The following is a 22,157-nucleotide window of genomic DNA, read 5'->3' as shown; positions in this document are numbered from 1 at the left end:
TGATTGCAGGTGGCTTGCAGGGTGTATGTGTCATTGACCTCTATAACGAAAAAAAAACTAGCCACACAGGAAGATTTTGTGTGTCCTTTTAAGCGAATATCACATGACCGGTGCCATGTATCCAACCCGTAATGCTCGTAAAACACCGTCTGTAACACCCGTAAATTCCAACAATAACGTACGAGTAGTTGTTACAGCTGTGTTACAATGCTACACACGCTCCAAAGTCCTAACCTTAAACCTACGGAGGCACATAGTTACCCAGACCTGCCCAGAAATCCGACGCGGGGACTTCTGGACATCGTCATGAAAAACCTGCAATTTCGTGGAAACGAACACAGCTCTCGTCAAGTGGCGCCCTCCAGCTCGATATCGTCGCTTTTCGATCTGAGTTAGTATCTTGCTGCACTCGGTTACCATTACGAGTACTACTGTAATTAACTACTACCTAACTACTCCGTACCCCGGTATCTACTCGTAGTACTTACTTAGGCTAGTACTTCTCAGAGGCGTTGGGTTACGGCCGGTGAGAAGGTTGATCGTACTACATACGGCGGCCTGCAGCGACATAGCGATCAAAATTGTTTCGCGCCTGTAATGCTGGTATTGCCACTAGGTCTTGCCTTACGTAGACGCACCGACTGAGTCTCTACTAACTACCATGGGTATCTGAACGGTACCAAAACACATCATCATTCACATCCTCGAGATATTGGCTAGTACCTATAGACACAGTGTCAGCCAATCTGTAAGCCTGTTAAGACGTGTTGCTTGATTTTGTAGAGTGGCAATGGAATTGCGTGCACGGTCCAATAACCGATAACTATTGCTACGAATATCCTGTCATTCTCGCAACACCACTACGTTCTACAATGTCGGCAATTCTACAGTACGAGTCCTTCTCCGTAAACTTACGTTTTAGAAGGGCTACTTTTGCTGTGTGTTGTGGAGAATCGCTATACTGTGCTGCCATTCAAGTGCTCAAATTGTACCAGGAACACAGTAGTTATAAGTAGTACTTACCTTTTTGCTTGGTGTTCGCTTTGATGTAGAACCTCGCCCAAGAAATTGATTTGCACAATCCTTCAGTCAACATCGGCATTTAGGATTTCTGAACTCATCTGCCAAATCTAAGGAGTAAAATCTACCTTCTATCAAACCCTAAACAAGCTTCGTTGAGGAGTTAGCGGGCAATCTTTCTGTCGGACCTTGACGCGCTGGCAGGTTGTCGATGAAGAAACACGAACGTCTCGCACAAACAGGGCGATATTGGACAAAAGTTTCTGTAACAGAACTTGTTTCTACAGCTCAAAAAATGTTGGATTCAACTTCATCGCGGTGTTTTGCATCATGGTGATGTTTTGGATGAGAAAAAGTTTTGGACAGTGACGGGCAAGCTCCCGGTGTTGGTGTGTGAAGCTGCAGATACTGTGTTGCCTCGGTATAAAGTACTCCATACGAGACGGTAGTTCGCTCAATTTGTCCATCACCATAGTAAGTAGTTTCAAGGCATGGTTACGTAGGTAGAGAAAACTGAGAACCTACCATCCTCTGAGCTCTCCGATGACCAACGACAGCAGCATAGTATAGTACGGAGTTCTCACCGGTAGGCGGACAGGACGTAAGGCAAGACCTGGTGGCAATACCAGTGTTACAGCCCCAGAACAGATCCTGATCGCCATGTAGTTAGCTACAGGCCGCCGTAACTCTCTCTGGGTTTCCAAACTGTCTTGACATTATAATCATAAGCAGTATAATAACCACCCATAGCATGCTTGTGGTTTCAGCAGTTCAATTTCTGAGACGCATCGTAATAAACAGGCTTCAGCAGGTTCGGAATATTCTTGTTCTTCAATGATTACTAGTACTCATAGTAGTATTCTGCTAAGGTTGTACTCGTACAGTCTGCGTTCTGGACCACAAATGAAGCCACAATACCAGAAACATGACTCGAACCAATCTCGATCCAACAATCAGAACGACAACAGACAGGAAACCATCGGGGTATCAAGTAAGTCACACACCACATCTGAACGCCATGGCAACAGTTTGATAAAAGTTACCACTGTACTCGGTCACCAGAAATCGACCTCTGTAGCCAGTGCCAGCTTGGCCTCGCAGACCAGGGCTATGACCTGATCATTTAGCCTATCCAAATGAGCCTCTTCCTCCTGTTGACGAGAGCGCATATTCTCTGCGAAATGTTGGAGTTGGGTCAAGTCGTTGATCTCAAGAGAATCTGATATGTCCGGCACCGTATTCTGGAGGAGGTCTGTCACCTCCGGGGGGCTAATCGGCTGCATACTGTCCACTTTCGGCGCTGTTAACTTGACGATCCGCTGACTGTCTGTTTGTGGGGATTCCAGCAGCAACACCCAGTCGTTGAGTCCCGATGATGGTTCGTGGACCAATTCCCAGTCCTCGGTGTCCTGTAGCGCCTTGTCCTCCTGCCAGCCAACAGTTTTTGATGGCTTCGGGGCTTGATAGCAACTAGTATGCACTGATGATGAAGCACTGATGTTAGACAAGGAATATCACAAGATAGGGTAGGGACCTAGCACGCACTTGACCAGCAATTGCGGACAATCGTTGCCGCCAGAAGAAGGCGCCAAATGTTGATTGACTTCGATGTCTCGGCTGTGAACATGCCCGCAACTTTATGCGCTCCTTTGCCCAGCGAAAATACATTGCTAATAACGAACTGTGATCTGGACTGATTGCCCGCGTCATCGACGAGTTTTGCATCCGATTGCTGCGTCGTGGTGGAGTTAACCTCAACCGAATGCGGAGAGGTCAAGGAGGATCGGCCACGCGGCACCTCAAAGGGCCGTAACGGCTTAGAAAGCAGCTTGCACAGGCGACTGAAGACCATTCTGTCTGTCGTTTAGTTTGCTTGTTTTCGGTAGTGCTTTCTCAGCTTTGAGCTGGCGAGCGTGATCTGCCTTGAAGATGATGAAAGAAAGAAATGTTGTGGCCGATGGGGATAATCTTAAAAGCTTTGTTGAGTGAAAAGAGTTTGAGAAAGCTATGGAAGCAAAAGGGACGATCTGAAGAGCTCTGTTGAGTGGAAGAGATGAAGAAGAGATCGAGAAGACTTGAGAGAAGGAGAGTCTTCGAATACCTTCAAGATATCACATGAATCTGAGCAGCGAAGCCTCAAAGTCCAATCAGGGGTTTTCTTGAAATTCACATATCCAGATTTCTACGGAAACTTCCACCAAAAGCCAGGGAAAGAAACCAGGTATTCTGCAGGATTTTAATTGGAACTTGCCCTCGCATCATTCACTCTATGTCTCACTATGTGTCACCACGCGTTGGCAACCTCCTCCGAGATCAAACCAAAGCCATTCTTTGCAAATAATGTCTCTTTGGACTAAGCTTTGATGCATCTTCGCCACAAAGTGTCTGGTGTTCAAACCAGGATCGGTTGAACAGTCCGGGTGTCTCTGGATAATATGATACTGCTCAATCGCGAACCTAGTGCCGGTCCTTCTTTCGAATATGTTTGCTCCTGGTATAGTTTTCCAGCATTTTTTGACTGTGAACCACAGGAAAGGTACTTGTCTGGGTCAAAGTGTGGTTGGCGCCAACTTAAACTGTGCGTTCGTGGACGGCTTCGACGTATAACTATCAGTTCAAGGCAAATTCAGGCCTTAGTTCTCGGAGGCTGGATAATTGTCAAATTCCTGACTTTCATGAATAACTACTCCGTAGTTAGGTCGCAAAGATTGTATGAAAGTGCATGAGGCTAATCTTCACAGAACCCTAACCCTAATAGCGCACCCATTTGCTTTGACTTCGATTCTTACTAGCACAACAGGTTCTTCACTTCTGCACACAAGATCCTTCCAATATCAAGTATGGGTAAATACATGAGAGAGAACAGTGCATCCTTTTAGCAGTCAAGAAAACGATAGCTAGCCGTTTTACTGGACTGAAACCGTCAACTGGTCTAACGGTAAACCTCCTGGCTTTTGTCGCCAGTCACTCCGAAAGCATTTGCAGGTTGTTATAAAGTAACTAACTTGGCCTGTGGGTGAATGGTCGGTGCTATTGCGATCGACATCTTCCTGTCCAAAGGTCAACTCCAACCCGCCAAAACAATGTGTTCACCTCTCCTGATCCATCTGATGATATGCACTTTCTCACTTGATTGCCATGCCTGAAAACTACGAAACATGAATCACGTAAACTGTACCTGGACGGACTTATTGCCACATGATATGTCAACTTTGGTTTCCAGCGAAGGTAAGAATACCATTAGGGCTCATACAGTCACGTGATTTCGGTGCCGTTCCTCTGGCCTTCTGAAATCTGCGTCGACGGGATGCAGAGAGAGTACACTCGGGGCAACCATATCGATGAGTCGGCGGAGATATCCACTTGGTTCGAACGCCGACATCTTGCCACAGCCTCGAAAAGAGTTCTTTCAAATAATGGAGGGGCCACACAAATTGAACAGGCCAGATGCATCCTCAATGAACACTCGCCGCACACAAAATACATATCGAGGGACGATTGGGCGAAGTGAGACATAGTGTTCTTCGGCTAGGAACCCAGTATATAGTAAAAAGATGAGGCATTGCATTTATTTTACACGTAGCAAAACATATTAAAGTAGTATATATTGTTGATTATCTGATGAATCGCAGTCACTCTTTGAGTCCCTTTCTCACTCTGTTGTTTGTCATTCCTTTTGTCTCTTGCATTTCATTTGTTAGATGATGTACATAAATTGAGGTCACTCCCACCCACATGGATGGGTAAGTAGACTCAGCGAGAATTGACGATAGCCTTACCATCGGCATTTACTTCTCTGATACTCTAACATGCTACATAACCTGCCATAATTCAACATATATCCATTTGGAAACATGTGTTACTTAGTAGTCATAGTCCATAGTAGTCAGTACCTATGGATATCTTATTGAGACTTATCAATTTTCAATCATGTAATGTAGCAAGCTCCATCTACTTCACCGAACGCTCCTGCAGCAGAGGTTGCGCCTGAACTGACCGAAGACCGTCAACTACAAGGAAATCATTCCTCCCCTCTGTCACAGAGACTGGATTCTTGCCCATATTTTTCACCCACCTTTTCGTCGAACCCCGTGGTCCCAAGTGGGGCGCTGGCCGTGCTTGCGCGGCTATCTCGCCCTTTGGGCTGTACAGATAGGTCGTCAAGATACGTCCTTGGGACGTTTTGTTCAGGTATCGGCGCATTTGACTCGCGCCAGCCCGACCCATCAAGGTAAGGACTAGCGAGATGAATGCGATGACAGCGGTTAGGAAGAGCACGACGAAGGCAGGAACAGCATATGTCAAGCGATAGCGGACTCTTCTTTGCATGTACTTCACGCCTGGGGTATTGGACTCCGGCTGGGAGATTGCATCGTTTCGTTTTTCAAGACTTGAAGAACTCTACGTTCCTGCGCCGTGCAATCCCCTGGTGCCAACAACGGCGTTTGATGACAAATCAGTCCAGATCAGGTTCAAAATCTTCGCGGTAGTCTCTGCTGTTCTGGACAGTTCCTGCCATCGACGGTACATGGCCAGGTTCCTTCGTCCCGATTAGTCGGGAACGTCGGGCCCGACGTCCATCGAAAACACAGATACCAGTGCCTTCACGTAGAACTCAGACCCTGGTAGGTTCTGTCTATTCCCGTTGGGACTAAACGTGAAGACTCCGTTTCCAGGAAGGCAGAGACTCTTGCCGTAGTGTATACAGGCTGACATTGCCTTGATCTGGACTGGAGATCAGGCCCCAGAGTGGCTTGGCATCATCTAGTGTTAGGTTGGAGCGCTCGACTCCCCAAAGAGGCTTGGATTCCTCGTCCTGGTAGACCTTGTTGTTGATCTCGGTGATCTTGATGCCGGACAAGTCATCGGTTCCGTTAAATCTGAATGTCACCCTTTTTGATTGTAGCCTTGGCTGTCATGATGCAAGAGTATATCGGAGCTGTCCAGTTGCTGCCGGCTTCAAAAACGTCAGGTGACACCTTGACGTTTCTGTCCGTTCGCTTTGGTGTGCCAAACACCAGGCCACAGACAGCGGCGAAGTTGTTGATGCCGGCAACGTCATCGAAATCCACGCCGGAACACAGATAACCTACCGGGGTCAGCCAAATTCTAGCATACTAAACACAGTCGCCTTACTGGCTGAGTCGAATTTGGCCGTGCTCAAGTTGAAGGGATTTCCGTGCAATGGTTCATCACCTGGCATGGCCAATGTGGTATCAAAGGGCTCCAACCCAAAGGGTAAATCAGGTAGGTAGTCACCATACGATAGGCTGGTCAAGAATTGATTGACGCCAAGTATGTCGACAACCGGATCTGAGAAGTCACTCTCAGATACTATCGAGGCCAGTTGGCGAGGGATGAGTCCGCGACAAGATGAGCCGCGCTTGGCATGCCAGTTGATATTTTGAACTGGCAAGTTCTCGCATAGTACACTGCAGTACGGAGTACTCCGTACTACAACCTACAGCCTACAGACTAGACAGCTCAGTAAAATCGACTAAGGTGAAAGCTGTACATTCAATGCTAACCATAACCCATAAGTCGATCATGTCACCAACGCCGTTGTTGGTACCAGGGGGTTGCATGGTGCGAGAGCGCAGGATTCTTCGAAGCTCGAGAAACGAGACAACGCAATGTCCGAGCAGGCATCAAATACTCCGGCCGTGAAATATATGACGAGACGAGTCCGCTATCAATGGCCCTACGCTATTCCAGCCTTCATCGTGCTCTTCCTCACCGTTATCATTGCATGCGCCGCGTTGGTCTCTATCCTAATGGGATGGGCCGGAATGACTCAGATGCGCCGATTCCTAAACAGGACGTCCCAGGGCCGGATATTCACAACCTATCTCTCTCAGATACTAGCGGGAATTGCTTTCCCACATGCGAGTTCGGGCGTGTAAATTCTTTTAAACTCGAGTCACTGGAGTTTTTGAGATTTGTCACGTTCAGGAACGCCATGGTTAACACATTATTCATCCAGGCGCCCTTATAGGCTCTGTCCTGAAGCCGTGGCTCCCGTTGCGTGTAATTCATTGTGTAGATAGGATATGACAAGTCAAGATTTGCGAATCCGCCGTGATCGGTCAAAAAGAAGTGGGCGATGGTGGAGGAGCTCAAGTCACTAGTAAACCTGTGGGAGTCGTCGCTCACATGCTTATCAATGCCAAAGTCGAGTGTCAAATTTGTATCAACGCATACGAACTCTGGCTCGATAAAAAGAAGATCTTCCGACCATGTGCTTCCATATGGGGTCCAGGGCGGGGCGCTGTGATTGCGGAAACCAATGCCTCCATTCTTCATGTCGACAACAAGACCTTCAACCGCAAGATAGTCGTCTGCCAAGATCTTGCTCGAGATCATTCGGAAGCTGTCGACTGGATATGGCTGACCATTGTCGGGCGCAGTCGCACCAGGCTTATTATCTACGCTCTCCCACGAGTGAGACCGCACTTGAATGACAAAGATGCTCGAAACAGAGCTTTCCATGTTCTTCAAGCCGCTTTGGAATACGTCAATCACATACTGCGGTACACGAGTGTCATAGTGATGGATCTCAAAGTAGTCACCAGATTCGTTGGAAAACGTGGTCACATTGCTGAACGAATTCGGGCACTCGAATGACCCCCGGATTCCGCAGATGCGACTCCAGGGAAGATCGACTCGCGGAGGCGTTCCGTACCCAAAGTCGGATGGATCTTGGATGTAATGGAATGAGACGTTCTCCGTCAATTCGTCATCTTCGACGAGGGTTTGATAGAGCCCCAGGGGAGTGACCACGGCGGCAATCGCAGTCAGAAAGGCGAGAATGGTTTTTAATCGCGTAACGAGCACGATGTGTCCTGGAACTCCTCGAATCGAAGCCGAGTCCGCAGCAAGCAGAGTTGGCCATCGGGAAACATGTAAAAACTGTCCGATTACAGACCTAAAGCGTTCCTGGTTTAGACCAATCCTAGATTTTCCGAGTAATACTATGGTACCATACCATGAGACCGCAACGTTGTGGTTGAGCTGTCCTGCTCTTCCTTGAGGACACCAAGAAGGACAACAGGCAGCGCAAGGGGTATGAAGAATTGGACTGGCGCGGTGTTGTGTCAGACACTTAGCCTGTACGGCATTTCACCCACACCTTGTGTTTACTTACTCACAGCGACTGCTGCTGCGATCATACCCGAGACATCGGCAACATCGAGATCGCTGAGCGTTACCACCATGGTGGTATGGACGCTCCAAAGAGGAACTCAGAAGGGCAGGCCTGCAGACCTATCTGCTCTGTTTCCCTGGATTCATCGATTCATAAGTCATCAGTATGTTATTAGTAGCACTACAAATACCTACCTACCTCCAGTGCCCCTGTAAACTGACCTGAAGGCTGTGTCCAGCAGGTAGTAGGTAAGGACTATGAAGTATGAAGCCTCCACCAGGCACATCAAAATTCAGTCGTTTCTACGAGGATGTATGGATGTATATTACTCGTGGGTAAAACTTAAACTGCAGGGAATCAGCCGCCCTTCCACCATCCTTATGGCGGACGATGTTCCCTTCGTGATTCCTGTCCTTTGCGTTGATCGATGGGCAAGCAAGAGCTGAAAGAGAACCTAAAGCTCATGACCTGTGCGCTTCTGATTGGCTGCTGCCTAGTATCTTATTGGATATGTCAACTCTTGGCCCTTTGCTCTGGTTGGCCATGCTTCCTGGTGGCGCCTTTAGTTCAGAAGATCCGATCAACACGACCCACAGTTCTCTCCGCCGTTCATTAACAATGCGCACTTGGAGAGTTCTTGGCCTGACACATGCCAGCTGATGAAAGGGCTCTTTTTTGTCAACTGAGTACGGAGTACTCATGTATTCTTGACCACTCCGATGGCTGTGACTGATGGAGGTTAGACTTGATCAGACGAGGCATTAGGTATGGATTGACAATTTGTCCAAAAGGAATGAGTTGCGTACTAGTATTTACGAGTAGTTCTGACTGCAAATTGGGACCATGCTGTTGATGGCTTGATGCCAATGGGATATCTGGGGGATCTGGAATGTGTCCCTGTGTACATATTGGCCGAAAATACGAGCCACGATCCAGCCATATAAGTAACCAAAGCTTAAATTCTGATGGATCTGCGATTACACTACGAGTATTACTAACTAGTAACGATCTCGAACTTCAATCTCACGTTGTTGGTCAAAGATGGTGAAGGACTCGTCGATGAACCAAAGCTGAACATATGCAACGGAGACAGAGGCCAAAAGTCAAACCTCCTCAGGCTGAAAAGACACAATCTTCTCCCTTCTCAGTCTGCTCGCGAAAACCTCGATAGTCTGTGATGAAATCCTAAGGTCAAGTTTTCATGTCAAAAGATACTACCACGAGTACTCCGTATTGCGTTTGACTTAGCTTTCGGCCCAATAACTATAGTCTTCTGAGCAGAATTCGCTGGTTATAGCCACGATGGTGGTGACTCTCAGCGATCTCGATGTTGCTGATGTCTCGGGTATGATCGCAGCGGGCGGTCGCTGTAGGTAAGTCCACATTTGCCTTCGTACACTCCCCGTCGTAGACGCCAAAATCTGTTTGTTCACGTCAGTGACTGACAATCTCGCGCCGAAGTTCAAATCTTCATCCCGCTTGCTCTGGGTGTCGTCCTTGTCGGTGCCTTGAAGGAAGACAACACGGGTGCAACTACAACCTCCGCCGTTTCTTGGTATAACTGTTGCAATGGCATCATGGTATAAACGTTCAATGATTTTCCTGACACAATCATAGGTCTGTGATTGGACGCTTTCTCCATGCTTCGCGATGGCCGACTCTTCTTGCAGCGGACTCAGCTTCGATTCCGGGTGTCCCGTGGCACATTGTGCTCGTCACCCGATTAAAGCCCATCCTCGTCTCTCTGACTGCGGTTGCGGCTGTGGTGACTCCGTTGGGGCTTTATCAAACCATCGTCGAAGAAGATGAATGGACAGAGAATGTCCCATTCCACTATATCGAAGACCCGTCGGGCTTTGGGTTGGAGACTGTACGGTTAGTTGATCTGCCCTGGAGTCGTATCTGCGGGTCCTTGTGGCCCGTTGAATGCCCGAACTCGTTCAGCAACATAACGACGTTCTCCAACAAAACTGGAGACTACCACGAAGTCCATAACTATGACTCCCACGTTCCGCAGTACGTGATCGATGTTTATCAAAGTGGCCTGAGGAACATGCAAGACTCCGTTTCCAGCATCTTTGACATCCAATCCAGAACTCACAGATGGCGGACAGTCAGAAATAGATCCAGTGTGACTGCGCCTGACAACGGTCAGCCATGCCCGGTCGATAGTTTCCGCATGATCTCGAGCAATATCATGGCCAATGAATATCTGGCAGTTGAAGGTCTCGTTGTCGACATGAAGAACGGAGGCATTGGCTTCCGCAATCACAGCGCCCCGCCAACGACTCCATATGGCAGCACCTGGTCAGAAGACCTTCTTTTTATCGAGCCAGAAACCGTCTGCGTTGATAGGAATTTGACGCTAGACTCTAGCATTCCAAAATATACTAGTGAAGAAAGAGCCTCCGGCACCATTGCCCACCTCGCGTTAACCGACCGCGGTGGTTTTGCGAATCTGAACCTGTCATACCTCAACAACTCAATCGCGAAATCGCAACGGCAGCCGAATCTCTGGGATCGAGCCTATAGGGGCGCCTGGTTAAACAATGTTTTGTCCATGGCCTTCCTGAACGTGACGAACCTCAGAAACGACAGTGACCCCAATTCTAAGGAATTCTCATACCTGAACTCGCATGTGGGAAAGCGTTTCCCCTTGATGTCTGACGAGCCTGGCTCAGCCCCCTTGCTATCCATCGGTGTTGATGAGCTCTGGATCCGTCACGCATATGGAGAGTATCTAGATGGAGTGCACCTGTCCGGGAGTTCCATACTGTCGAATTCCACTTCCAATATCACTCCCAAAGCCACTGTATGAAAATCCCTTCGACATCGATAGATTCAACTTCTCGGACATCGGTAAGTTGCCATGTACTGGCATGTCGAATTCTGTTAACAATGGCAGGTCCTCTATGTTCTGAAACGAATTATAATGACGTCGCCAATCTCGACAATTTTGCCGCAGCCTGTGGGCTGGTGTATGGCACGCCGAAGCGCGCAGATGGGAAGCAATCGTCACCTGGCGTTTCTGAACCGGGTAGCGACTGGTCGGTTCCGCTATACTCTTGCATCATGACGGCCAAGGCGACAATCAAGAGGGTGACATTCAGATTCAACGGAACCGATGATTTGTCCGGCATCAAGATCACCGAGATCAACAACAAGGTTTATCCAGACGAGGGATCGAAACCTCTGTGGGGGGTCGAGCGCTCGGAGAAAAGGCTCGTTGATGTTGATCCATTATGGGGGTTGATCTCCAGTCCATATCAAGGCAATATCAGCCTATATATACTGCGGCAAGAGTCTCTGTACCTTCCTGGAAGAGAAGGCTCTCTTTTTACTCCTCTCGGGGGTTACGAGTACCTCCCCGGGGCCGACTTCTACAGCAAGGGACTGACAACCGTATTCAAATTGAAAGGGTATTTCAGAGCGGATACCCCCGACTATACGGGAAAAACGAACCTGGCGATGAATCGGCGGTGGCAGGAACTCTCCGGATCAGCCGAAACCACAGCGAAGATACTGAACTTGATTTGGACTGATCTATCCTCCAACGCCGTTGTTGGTACCAGGGGGTTGCATGGTGCGAGAGCGCAGGATTCTTCGAAGCTCGAGAAACGAGACAACGCAATGTCCGAGCAGGCATCAAATACTCCGGCCGTGAAATATATGACGAGACGAGTCCGCTATCAATGGCCCTACGCTATTCCAGCCTTCATCGTGCTCTTCCTCACCGTTATCATTGCATGCGCCGCGTTGGTCTCTATCCTAATGGGATGGGCCGGAATGACTCAGATGCGCCGATTCCTAAACAGGACGTCCCAGGGCCGGATATTCACAACCTATCTGTATGCACGACAGGATGAATCCACTTCACAAGCATGGTCAGCATCTCAAGCGGAGGCGCGGAGTTCGACGAGAAGATGGATTGAGAATATGGGACGGAATCCAGTCACTGTGGCAGAGGGAGAGAATGATTTTCTTATCATTGATGGTCCTCAGACAGCCCAGAAGCAGCCCTTGCTGCAGGAGAACCTGATGACGTAGAGCGAGCTTAAACAACCCGAGAAATGATGTATATAGTGGTAGGTACTTAAGCACTGCTGAAAGCTCGTACAATACCTACCTACGGCACAAGCAATCTAGGAACTATTGGTTGTTGCGTGACTTGATCCATCAACCGGTTCCCAATCCATTGCCAGATGGATTTCGGGTCTTGGAATCAGGCACATCAACATGGCTTCCCAGATGATCCACAGGGCCACAGCTCCTTACTGCCCCCGCAAAGTTTAAGTTCTGTCAACTTTTGGCAGTCCAATCAAAACGGCTCCACTACTGCGAGGTCCGAGCAGACACTTCGAACTACATACCTACGAGTAAGATACCTCAGGTATACGACTCCTACGAGGACAAAATCACGCCGTACTCGTCCGCTGAACCTGTCCATTCTTGAAAAACGACGCCTAGTGGCGACGTCCTTTCGTGAATCACGTGATTCTTTTATCGCTTCGAAGTCACTTTGCAGTCCCTGTGCCGTTAACTTGGGACTGTTGAAATTTTGGTTGAATTGACCAGCGAACTGTGTGCTCGTCAACTTGCATCTGCAGAGGCAGCGAATTGCGGCCAACCATCCCGTACTTACTCCGTGCTTTAGTAGCACTACTTTGGTGCTTCAAGGCGAATCTCGAGGTTGAACCACCGACCTCTTTGATTGCCTTGTAGAGTTCAACGCCAAAATAGAGTTGCTGGCCAAGTGAGGTGGCAACTGGTCAGACTACGAGTAGACTGATCAACGGATGGCAGGCCGCATATTCCGGAATAATAAACCCTGATAAACATGCATACATCAACTTCCAAGTTCGCACTTAGCCTAGACTCCATGGAAAGAGGACAAAGAGCAAGGGGGAACTTTCCATTGAAAATTCACAAAAACATTGTTCGACGTGTCTAAAAGCATTGCTACAGAAGCAAACTATATCAATCAATCGCACTCAAGATGACTGAAGATTTCATGTCTGAAGTCTTCCCGTTTTGCTCTGCAAAAGCATCTATCCTCTTGTCGAATGAATCATGACATCCGTTGCAAACAGCTGGCAAGAAGGTGATTTTGAACACCCAAATCCAGCGCTTCGTCGCTCAATAACAATTGCATTGGTGTTTGCCTTTTTGCTGTCGACCATCGCTGTTGGGTTGCGTCTCCTAGCGAGGAGGGTCAGTGGTAACCGATTGTATTGGGATGACTACCTGATTCTAGTCGCACTGGTATGCTGCGTCCCTCGTGGGCAGGGGTCAAGCAAATGCTAACGGATTGCACTCTTCAAGCTATTCAAGTATGGGTGCTCCATTGGAGTTGCAATTCGTAAGTTGCAGAAGCTTCTTGTTGGAATGAGATCGAGAAATCGAGTTGACTTGATTCCCAGTCATGCGCAATGGCCTTGGATCGCATATCGACTTGATTCCGGAAAAGAATGTCCAGACTTTCTTGCAGGTACAGCATTCTGCTTTCCGGATGATCTTACTGAGATCCTAACTTGAGTGATGCCTTGGTAGATCAACTGGTCCAACACCTTTGTCTACTCCGGCTGCATCTGCTTCATCAAGCTGTCCATCCTGGCACTTTACAAGCGGCTCTTCGCTGTCACGTCCATGGGTATCGCCATCAAGGCGATGGCCGCATTCGTCATTCTCTGGACGGTGAGCCTGTACATCATCAACGGCTTTCTTTGCATCCCCGTGAACCGATTCTGGGATTCAACCGTCGAAGGCGCCTGTGTGGACATGGCCAAGTTCTACTACGGACAACAGATACCGAACATCATCTCGGATTTTGTCATCCTTGTCATGCCGATGAAGATTATCTGGGAGTTGCCTATCACTAAGGTTCAGACGGCTCTTTTGTCAGGGATTTTCCTCATTGGAGGACTGTATGTCTACCCGAGAGGTGCACCCAGTAGTCGCTTTTCACTAACGTCGCCTGCTATATATAGAACGCTAATTTTTGACATTTTCCGTCTCGTTGCCATGATTCGTCTAACGAAAGTCGGACCGGACGTCACCTGTAAGAACTCAACCAGCCATGGGATGGGACAATGGGCTAATATATGTATGTGATGTGTAGACAACGAAGTCCCTGCTGCGTTCTGGACATGCCTCGAAGCTGCCGTGGGCATCGTCGCCGCCTGTCTCCCCAACTTCCGCCCACTCGTCAGGCTTGGATCCCGTGGTTTCTGGTCGCAGCTTCGATCGGTCAGCCAGCGGTCCCGATTCAGCCAGCTGACCACTGCTGCAAAGACACACTGGAGCGAGGACACCAGCACGTCATTCGACATGGCCGCGTACAAGAAACGAATCGAGTCCCTGACGCCGAGTGGGACTACAGATCATCATCTCCATGAAAGCAGCGTTTGGGTGATAGATGACGGCCGGACAGGATGTGCGATCAATGGCATCGAAATAACTAGTAAGAAGAATTTCCCTGAGAAGGGTGATGCGCAGGTGTGATTGCGTTCTCTGCAAAGTACTTTACCATGTGCTATATAACTTCCAATCAGAGATACTTCGTTGTTGATCATTACTTGTATATAGGCCTAGTTACTATCCTTTTTAATTGCAAGTTAGATTTCGAAACAGGCTTATGGGTTGACGCTTCCGCATCTGCGAACTGGCATGAGACTCATCTGGATAAGCTACCGATCCTCAAGCTTTCCCTCAATGCCTGCTCGCAGCCACTCTCCAGCTTGGCTCACCACTGGCAAATCATCCAATGTACTCCGTGTCTGTGTGTCCCTCTTCACCTTAGTCAGACTGACACGCTTCTCTCCATGTCCCGCCTGTCGACCCCAGAAACACGCCCGCCGCATAACAGACACCATCTCATCCGCCTGCTGGGCGAGAACGCTCGCCTCCGCATTCTTGGCCTTCCGACGTCTCGAGCCATTCGCTTGCTTTTCCCGATGGCTTGCTGGCTCGGCCGCTGGGTCCGGCTTTTCGGTGTGAACATACACATGCACCCAGGGCAACGTCACCTCCAGCCGCCGGATACCATTGGTTTTCCAGCGAGGCTCGTTACTGCCGTAGTCAAATCCGTATGGTGGCCATCGTGACAGCGCTTTACGACGCCGCGTAGTCTTTGGTCGCGTTTCTGGGCGCTCTGTGACAGCCGTCTCGGATACCTCGGCCGCATCCCCATCGAACTGTAGCACATCTTCCAGGACATCTTGCGGGTCCAGCTTCTCCAGAACTGGGACAGGATACTCCGGGCCCGTCAGGTACTTGGGGAATCGTCTCGGAGCGACTTTCCCAGGTGATCGTAGGAAGAGGAGCGGCGAGGCAAAGGAATCGAAATACCTTGAAGGCGTGTCGAACAATTGCTCTCGCGCTTCCAGCAGCGGCACGAGGTCCGGCGGTGCCGGAGCTCTTGCCCGCCGGGATTTCCGTTTAATCTTTGCTGCGGAATCTGCCACAACCATCTCTTTCTCCATATCTAGCTTCACAGTCGACTCATTCTCTTTAATCTTCGCGAGGACACGGTCAACTTCTTGGGGGTCAACAGTGCAGAAGTCATCCAAGCCTGTCCAGTCGCAGATGGGCTCGATCGCGGCGACCGATCGAACATGTTTGGCCTCTGTTAACGCGAGCATCAAGCCCAATGAGCCGCCGACATGCTTGCCAAAGACACTCAGATATGTTGGCTGCAAATGCTCCAGCACCCAGTCAAAACCCAGAAGAGTGTCATGGACAGGCGTGGGATAGCGATGTACTTCTTGCCCGCCGCCCTTGGCATTCTGCGTAGACACCGGCCCGAGACGATAATCGATCGTGACGACAGTGGAATTTGTCGTTTCCGCCAAGATTTGCTCTGGTGTAGAGGTTGGGAAAACGTGGTCTGGGACATTACCGCGTCTATGTAGCGACGAGATCGGGCCCGGGGGAAGATACAAGAGGACATTGGAACTCCCCTCTGGTGAGGGAATCACCCTTTTGTACCTTCCTATCAGCACGAACACGCTGCGCTGGGATGGAGACACAACACACCTCAATTTCACTATCCCGTTTAGTCCCACGGGCACGTCGACTTCTTGTTGAAATTGTGGCTCAGTCGCCGACCCGAAGCGTCGAATTGAAGGCTTCCATGGTATCAATGGGCTGCGACAAGTTCGACGCGTCGCCCAAACTTCCTGAAGACCATGGAAGAGGTGGCATGAGATCCTCGCATAGTTGGTGTGCGGAAAAGTTGCAATGAGGCGCATAGTGCGAGCCCATGGTGTGTGGATGAGAGATGCTGGCGAACTGAATTTCCCGCCTAGGTGCTCGTAATCGTCCGGGACTGCTTCAATTCGTGCTGACTTATGCGTTGATCCTCCATCGAGGCCAGTTGGCGAGGGATGAGTCCGCGACAAGATGAGCCGCGCTTGGCATGCCAGTTGATATTTTGAACTGGCAAGTTCTCGCATAGTACACTGCAGTACGGAGTACTCCGTACTACAACCTACAGCCTACAGACTAGACAGCTCAGTAAAATCGACTAAGGTGAAAGCTGTACATTCAATGCTAACCATAACCCATAAGTCGATCATGTCACGTTATGATAGCCTACTCCAGTGCAAAACCACAAAACAATATGCGAACGCCGGTACCAAATTGACAAATGCAAAAAGGAAAAGAAAGTGAAAAGAACGATATCACGTCGAGGTCCGAGTGTAAACCTCGTATGGTGATGTAGAATGCCGAGCATGCAGCACGTCCAGCAGCCGCTCACTCAATACGACTGATTCATACGTGCGGCCCGCCCCGAGTAGTAGCTGCTCCCCTTGGCGAAATAGGGGTGCATGCAAGCCTGCTTCGCCGAAATCCGACGGGCGGGGTCGTATTCAAGAAGCATGTCGAGGAGGTCCAGACCGGCTTCTTCGAGGCCGCTGACCAACGCGTAGTTGTGATTGCGCTTCCATTTGGGGAACGTCGGCTTGAAGTCCGGGTACGACGTGACGCCGGGCCAGATCGACTCGTCAGGAGTGCCGAGGGTACTAGAGAGCGTTAGCTGAGCCAACCTTAGGCATTGGGGTTGATGCATACCGGAAGATCTTGAAGATCTCGTCAATCTCCGAGTCTCCTGGAAACAGAGGCTTGCGAGTGCACATCTCAGCAAAAATCGCGCCCACAGACCACATGTCAACGCCAGTCGAGTACTGTCGACCGCCAAGGAGGATCTCTGGCGCACGGTACCACAGGGTGACGACCTCGTGGGTATAACTGCGAAGGGGAACGCCGAACGCACGAGCTAGACCGAAATCGGCCAGCTTGAGGTTGCCCTCGCGATCAATCAATAGGTTTTGTGGCTTCAAGTCGCGGTGCAGGATTCGATGGCTGTGGCAGTATCGAACACCCTCCACCAGCTGGGCCATGAATTTCTTGACCATGGCCTCGCCCAATGCTGGACGGTGTATGATAGTTCCATCCGGGAGGGGTTTCCCACGACCACCCTCGCTGGGCGGCAGGGCCTCCATGTACTTCTTCAAGTCGAGGTCGAGGAACTCGAAGACGAGGTACAGCTTGTGACCATCGGCGTGGACGATATTCAGCAGACGCACGATATTGGGGTCGTTCATTTCCTTGAGCAGCGAGATCTCGCGGATGGCGGTACTAGGGACGCCCTCATCTTCGGCCTCAAGACGGATTTTCTTGAGAGCCACGATTCGGTTGTTGGTACGGTCCCGGGCTTTGTAGACTACGCCGTAGGTACCTAAGTGAAGAGGCTGTCAGTAAATCCCCACAGAGTGGTTTCCGCGCATTAATGTCGTCTCTTACCCTCTCCAATCTTCTCAATCTTCTCGTAGTTCTCCATGGTTGTTCACGATTCCTGCGATGATGTCCAGACTGTGTGCTTCAAGGGAGAAAAAGTGGCCGAAGTACGAGTACCGAGGGATGGTCCGACGATGACTACCTGCAGGGATGAACACGGCAGAAAGGTCATCAAAGATGGTTCCCTCGTCAACAGCAGTTCATCCTTACACACGGCCCGAATGAGGAGGAAGAAATTTCTCGAAAGGGAAACGATGAATGGTGGAGATGCTTGATGTTTTTTGTGCCTGTACACAAACAAACGCGTCTGTGGGCGGTGAGGTTTCATCCGATTGCGAGGGAATCGTGGAATTGGCGTCCAATGGCCACTAGGAACGACCGAACGGTGGATAATAAATGACTACTCAGTTCCTGAACAGAGTAGATGATGCTGAACTGTGCAGATTACATGATTGTCATGGACGGTGATCTTCATGGCAACAATACACCAAGAGAATCACCCCTGCAGTTCCATCCACAATCAAATCATCATCCTACGTCATTTATCTGCAGTAATGCAATCTCTCCCACAATCATTCCCATAGTCCATCATCCATGGCGGAAATCAAAGGCATTCATGGCCATGATCGCCCGGCAGACCCCATCCGACAACGCTTTGCTGCCTGCCAACACGCCGACGTCGCCGAAGTCTACCACGATTCCACCGTCATCGATTTGACGAAACTGGATCCGCATGCCCTCCCCGCTTCGGTCCAGGTCGTGGACTCAACCGTCGAGTCAGGATCTACGCGTGGCATTCGACGAGTTTGTCAACAACACGGGACTAGACGCGGCTCCGTCGGGGCACTGATTGAGGATGTCCCGGTTGTTGTGCATCGGCTCGTCTCGGGTTGAGTGTTCCCTCTCCAGTTTGTCCTTGGAGGGTCTACGCTTTACATAGTCTCCGCTGATGTCTGTAGATCCCTGGATGATCCCATCCCTGTTCCCTCCAACCATACAGAAGAAGTTGCTCGATTGCCTACTGCACCGAGATCTGCCCGACCCCAGAAACTTGACTAATATCTACCTGCATTAAGACGTCCCTCTCCTACCCCATCACAGCAGCAATGAGTCGACGGTCAGAATGCTTCTTTCTTCGCAGCATATTCCCAAACAGTGATCAGGCCCATCAATGCCTCCACTCATAGCCTCCTCACTATCCAAGCCTTTCTGGATCAGGGCGTGCGCTGGTTGAAACGCATCGAACAAGCCAAACTCTTGCCACCAGATATTGCCCACCTCTGGCAGCCTGCATTTCCGACGACAGCGCCCAAATTTTCAACCGTACAGATATAGCCGGCGGGTCAAACTGCCACTCTGCATCGCGACGTGGATGCAAAAGACGACGCGGGATTGGCTAGCGTTGGAGTTGGCTGTGAAGAGCTTGTTGTAGTCAGTCACGATGACGAAAAGGGATGTGAGACCCTGAGGCTGCGGTCGGGGGATGCTGTGTATCTAGCTGGCCGATCGAGGTTCACTGGGCATGGTGTTGCCCGTATTTTGCCTGGAACGTGCCCTCGCTGGCTAGAGGAGTGGTCGACGGAAAGAGAAGACTGCGGGTTCTGGCAAGGTTGGATGACGGGCAAAAGAGTAGCTTTGCAAGTGCGACAAAAGGTCAAGGCAGGTCACGAGTCGCTGGGTGTGTGTGACGGGTGACTAGGGAGACCTTCGCGGAGCCAGGATCGGGGTCTGCTTGCTAAAGTAAGCTCAAATAAATTGAACAAAAGGGATGCTATGAAGTCTCTCACATCGGACGCATCCCAGAACCAGTTGTGTAAGTGGCAGCCGGATCCAAAGTGCTCGACACCATCGGCATGGATTGGCTTTGTCTCAGGAGTCCCTGCACGGAGCCTGGACTCCAGGTATTTGTAGCACTGTCCCTGTTGCCAGAGACATCCGCTGCACTCGGACTGTCACTTTCCGAGTCTCTTCCATCCGATTTTGCCGTTTCATTAATCTGCCGCCGCCGTTTCTCCGGAGGCTCATAGTAAGAATTGGAGCGTGAGTTGCTCGGCCGGATGGTATAGTTTTCACCAGCCTGTGTATGTGTGTTTGCCATACTAGAGCCAGCATTGCCAGAGTCAATGCTTGTAGGACGCTCGGTATCCCTGGGAATGCCGACGCGGCCCATGCCTTTGTCGTGCATGACTACGCGTTTCCACTTTGCGACCACATTATCAAAATCCCACCGCGGAGAGTCGGCGCTGATGGGGCCCCCTTGGCGCACTTCCAGCTCCCGCACGATCTCGCGCGACAACGGCAGCATATCCGGCGGGAAAAGCGCAAATTCCCGAGGCCATTGACACGAGCTGATCCTGTGGATTTCCTCGCGCAGCTGATTTGCTTCTTGCTGGACACGTGCCAGCTGTTCTTCGAGCTCTTTTCGTTTGTCGGTTTCGCGGGCGAACGCGCGCATCAATTCGAGTTGCCACGTGTCGCGTCGTACGTCCTGGGGAAGAAGCATCCAGTGTTGATAGGCAAGGTCGAGATGCCGCGAACTTATCTCTTCATGCTGCTGCGCTGTGCTATTGATCACGTTGGGATCATTGGATGGGGCTGCCTCGCGGGAGTCCGAGGGAGATGATGAGGGTATTGCCAACTGCTCAGTCCGCCATTGCTCTATGCGAGCCCGAAGGGCATTGCGGACGACCTCGACGTGGGCGAAACCCGGCGGGTCCAGCGGGATTGATGAAGCCGTGCCAAACGGGTGGGTTGAGAATAAGGCAGGAGGTAGAGGCAACAACTGCAGAACCAGCGACGGAAACGTCTGTGCTTGGACATCGAAGTCAAAGGGTGAAAGGCGAGACGCTCGTACTCGGCTCCTTTTTGGTGAACAGCACGTCAGCTTTCGTATTCAAGCACTGATCTGGACGTTTCCGACACTAGTGACTCACGCGGCAGCCTTGACATTGTCCAAAACCTCCCGCAGTGCCAGCTCCAGAGCTCGGGCCGTTTCAGAGCCGGAAGAACCGGGCTGAGTCGCGCGAGTGGTGTAATCCGCCGGAGGCTTTGTTGTTGTTTGCGATTGCGTCGGTGGGTTCTGCGAACTCACAGAAGACCTCTGCGACGCGTCTGGATTCTGAACGTCATTGATGACGCCGGTCGCCTGCCAGGTAGGCATATTGAACAAATACCGCGGCCCATGCTGTGACCCGTCCGTCCCGCTGGCAGAGCTCGCATTGGAATCGGCCGGTGTCACCGCATGCGGTTCCTTGCGCGCGGCATTTGCATTAGTGTCCCGTTGTTTTGTCGAGGATCTTGCCTGTCGCCGGGTGATGGCGCTGCGGATGCGCCGGATTTCCTCAATGTCATGAATTCCATCGGGCTTCTTCTTGAACAGATACTGGTCGAGGTGCCGGCCCAGCGAGGAAGACGTAAACGCCTGCTTACAGTACTTGCACACGCGATCTTTGACCGCACCCGGCTTCGGCGCGCTGCTCACAGCTCTATCGCTTTTCCCCGGAGGCTCTCTGGAACCAGTGGCCTCTGATTGATGCTCGCCATCCGGTGCTTCCACCATCCTTGTGTCGGGGCACAGGTCGGTTTGCTTCGGCTTGGCAGGAGAGCAATAATGGAGGCGGCAATTGGCGGACAATAATGAAGCATTTCCCTTCTTACATCGGAGAACCTAACTTACAAGGTCTTGGGAGTAGGAACTCGGGGCCACGTTCTCCTTGAAGCTTTGACTTCGGCAGTGTGCATGCCTCATTCCGCTGCCCGCCCTACCAAATCATTAGTTTTTAGACGAACGACGACGTTTCGTCTGCCTAAGATTCGCCCAGGGTTTCTCCGGCATGGAGGGTACATGTAAATCGAGGATTGGAGATTTGGGTGTGGGTTAAACAGCGTGAGTTCCTCGTAGTAAGTTAAGTACCTATACTTAGTTAACTAAGTTAACCTAATTAACTTTAATTTGACTACACTTATTACCATGTTCGGTTAATGGTACATAATTAGTCTCCTTTACAGGAAAAACACATGACTTCTTCGGGCCCGCCCAGGAAGGGGACCAAATTGGCGAGCGGCTCGCGGTCTGGCGAATTTAGACTTCGGAAGCTAAAACGAGTCTTGTCCGCTTTGGTAGTCTTGGCTTCCTTTTCCGGCAGGTTTGACCCACTCAATATTCAGCCCCATCCGCCCCAACGGCCCCAATCAG

The 22,157-nt window shown here is 50.4% G+C and overlaps 6 protein-coding genes across 6 annotated transcripts; 1 reads left to right on the top strand and 5 right to left on the bottom strand.

The window, feature by feature from the left end:
• Positions 1-2,075: 2,075 nt before the first annotated feature.
• VTN31DRAFT_2504 (uncharacterized protein) lies at positions 2,076-2,872 on the bottom strand (the record flags this gene model as incomplete). The annotated part of the gene is made up of 2 exons (XM_069402680.1): positions 2,076-2,500; positions 2,566-2,872. The coding sequence occupies 2 exons, from the start codon at positions 2,870-2,872 to the stop codon at positions 2,076-2,078; spliced, it is 732 nt and encodes a 243-aa protein (XP_069261937.1).
• Positions 2,873-5,671: 2,799 nt separating this feature from the next.
• VTN31DRAFT_2503 (uncharacterized protein) lies at positions 5,672-8,234 on the bottom strand (the record flags this gene model as incomplete). Its single annotated transcript, XM_069402679.1, has 7 exons — positions 5,672-5,932; positions 5,988-6,109; positions 6,157-6,216; positions 6,486-6,495; positions 7,222-7,862; positions 8,006-8,098; positions 8,165-8,234. The coding sequence occupies 7 exons, from the start codon at positions 8,232-8,234 to the stop codon at positions 5,672-5,674; spliced, it is 1,257 nt and encodes a 418-aa protein (XP_069261936.1).
• A 1,232-nt stretch (positions 8,235-9,466) lies between these two features.
• On the top strand, positions 9,467-14,665 carry VTN31DRAFT_2502 (uncharacterized protein; the record flags this gene model as incomplete). Its single annotated transcript, XM_069402678.1, has 12 exons — positions 9,467-9,469; positions 9,522-9,537; positions 9,626-9,719; positions 9,782-10,039; positions 11,004-11,023; positions 11,070-11,583; positions 13,381-13,426; positions 13,487-13,523; positions 13,585-13,652; positions 13,715-14,088; positions 14,152-14,222; positions 14,283-14,665. The coding sequence occupies 12 exons, from the start codon at positions 9,467-9,469 to the stop codon at positions 14,663-14,665; spliced, it is 1,884 nt and encodes a 627-aa protein (XP_069261935.1).
• Positions 14,666-14,850: 185 nt separating this feature from the next.
• VTN31DRAFT_2501 (uncharacterized protein) lies at positions 14,851-16,413 on the bottom strand (the record flags this gene model as incomplete). The annotated part of the gene is made up of 2 exons (XM_069402677.1): positions 14,851-16,141; positions 16,199-16,413. The coding sequence occupies 2 exons, from the start codon at positions 16,411-16,413 to the stop codon at positions 14,851-14,853; spliced, it is 1,506 nt and encodes a 501-aa protein (XP_069261934.1).
• A 509-nt stretch (positions 16,414-16,922) lies between these two features.
• Positions 16,923-18,005, bottom strand: VTN31DRAFT_2500 (uncharacterized protein; the record flags this gene model as incomplete). The annotated part of the gene is made up of 3 exons (XM_069402676.1): positions 16,923-17,187; positions 17,237-17,903; positions 17,969-18,005. The coding sequence occupies 3 exons, from the start codon at positions 18,003-18,005 to the stop codon at positions 16,923-16,925; spliced, it is 969 nt and encodes a 322-aa protein (XP_069261933.1).
• Positions 18,006-19,626: 1,621 nt separating this feature from the next.
• On the bottom strand, positions 19,627-21,521 carry VTN31DRAFT_2499 (uncharacterized protein; the record flags this gene model as incomplete). The annotated part of the gene is made up of 3 exons (XM_069402673.1): positions 19,627-19,690; positions 19,750-20,823; positions 20,896-21,521. 3 exons carry the CDS (start codon positions 21,519-21,521, stop codon positions 19,627-19,629), a joined length of 1,764 nt encoding a protein of 587 aa, XP_069261932.1.
• Positions 21,522-22,157: the final 636 nt, after the last annotated feature.

This window comes from Thermomyces dupontii, assembly GCF_041956625.1.
Source record: "Thermomyces dupontii strain NRRL 2155 unplaced genomic scaffold VTN31scaffold_2, whole genome shotgun sequence".
NCBI lineage: Eukaryota > Fungi > Ascomycota > Eurotiomycetes > Eurotiales > Trichocomaceae > Thermomyces > Thermomyces dupontii.
This window is presented reverse-complemented; position numbering and strand designations above follow the sequence as displayed.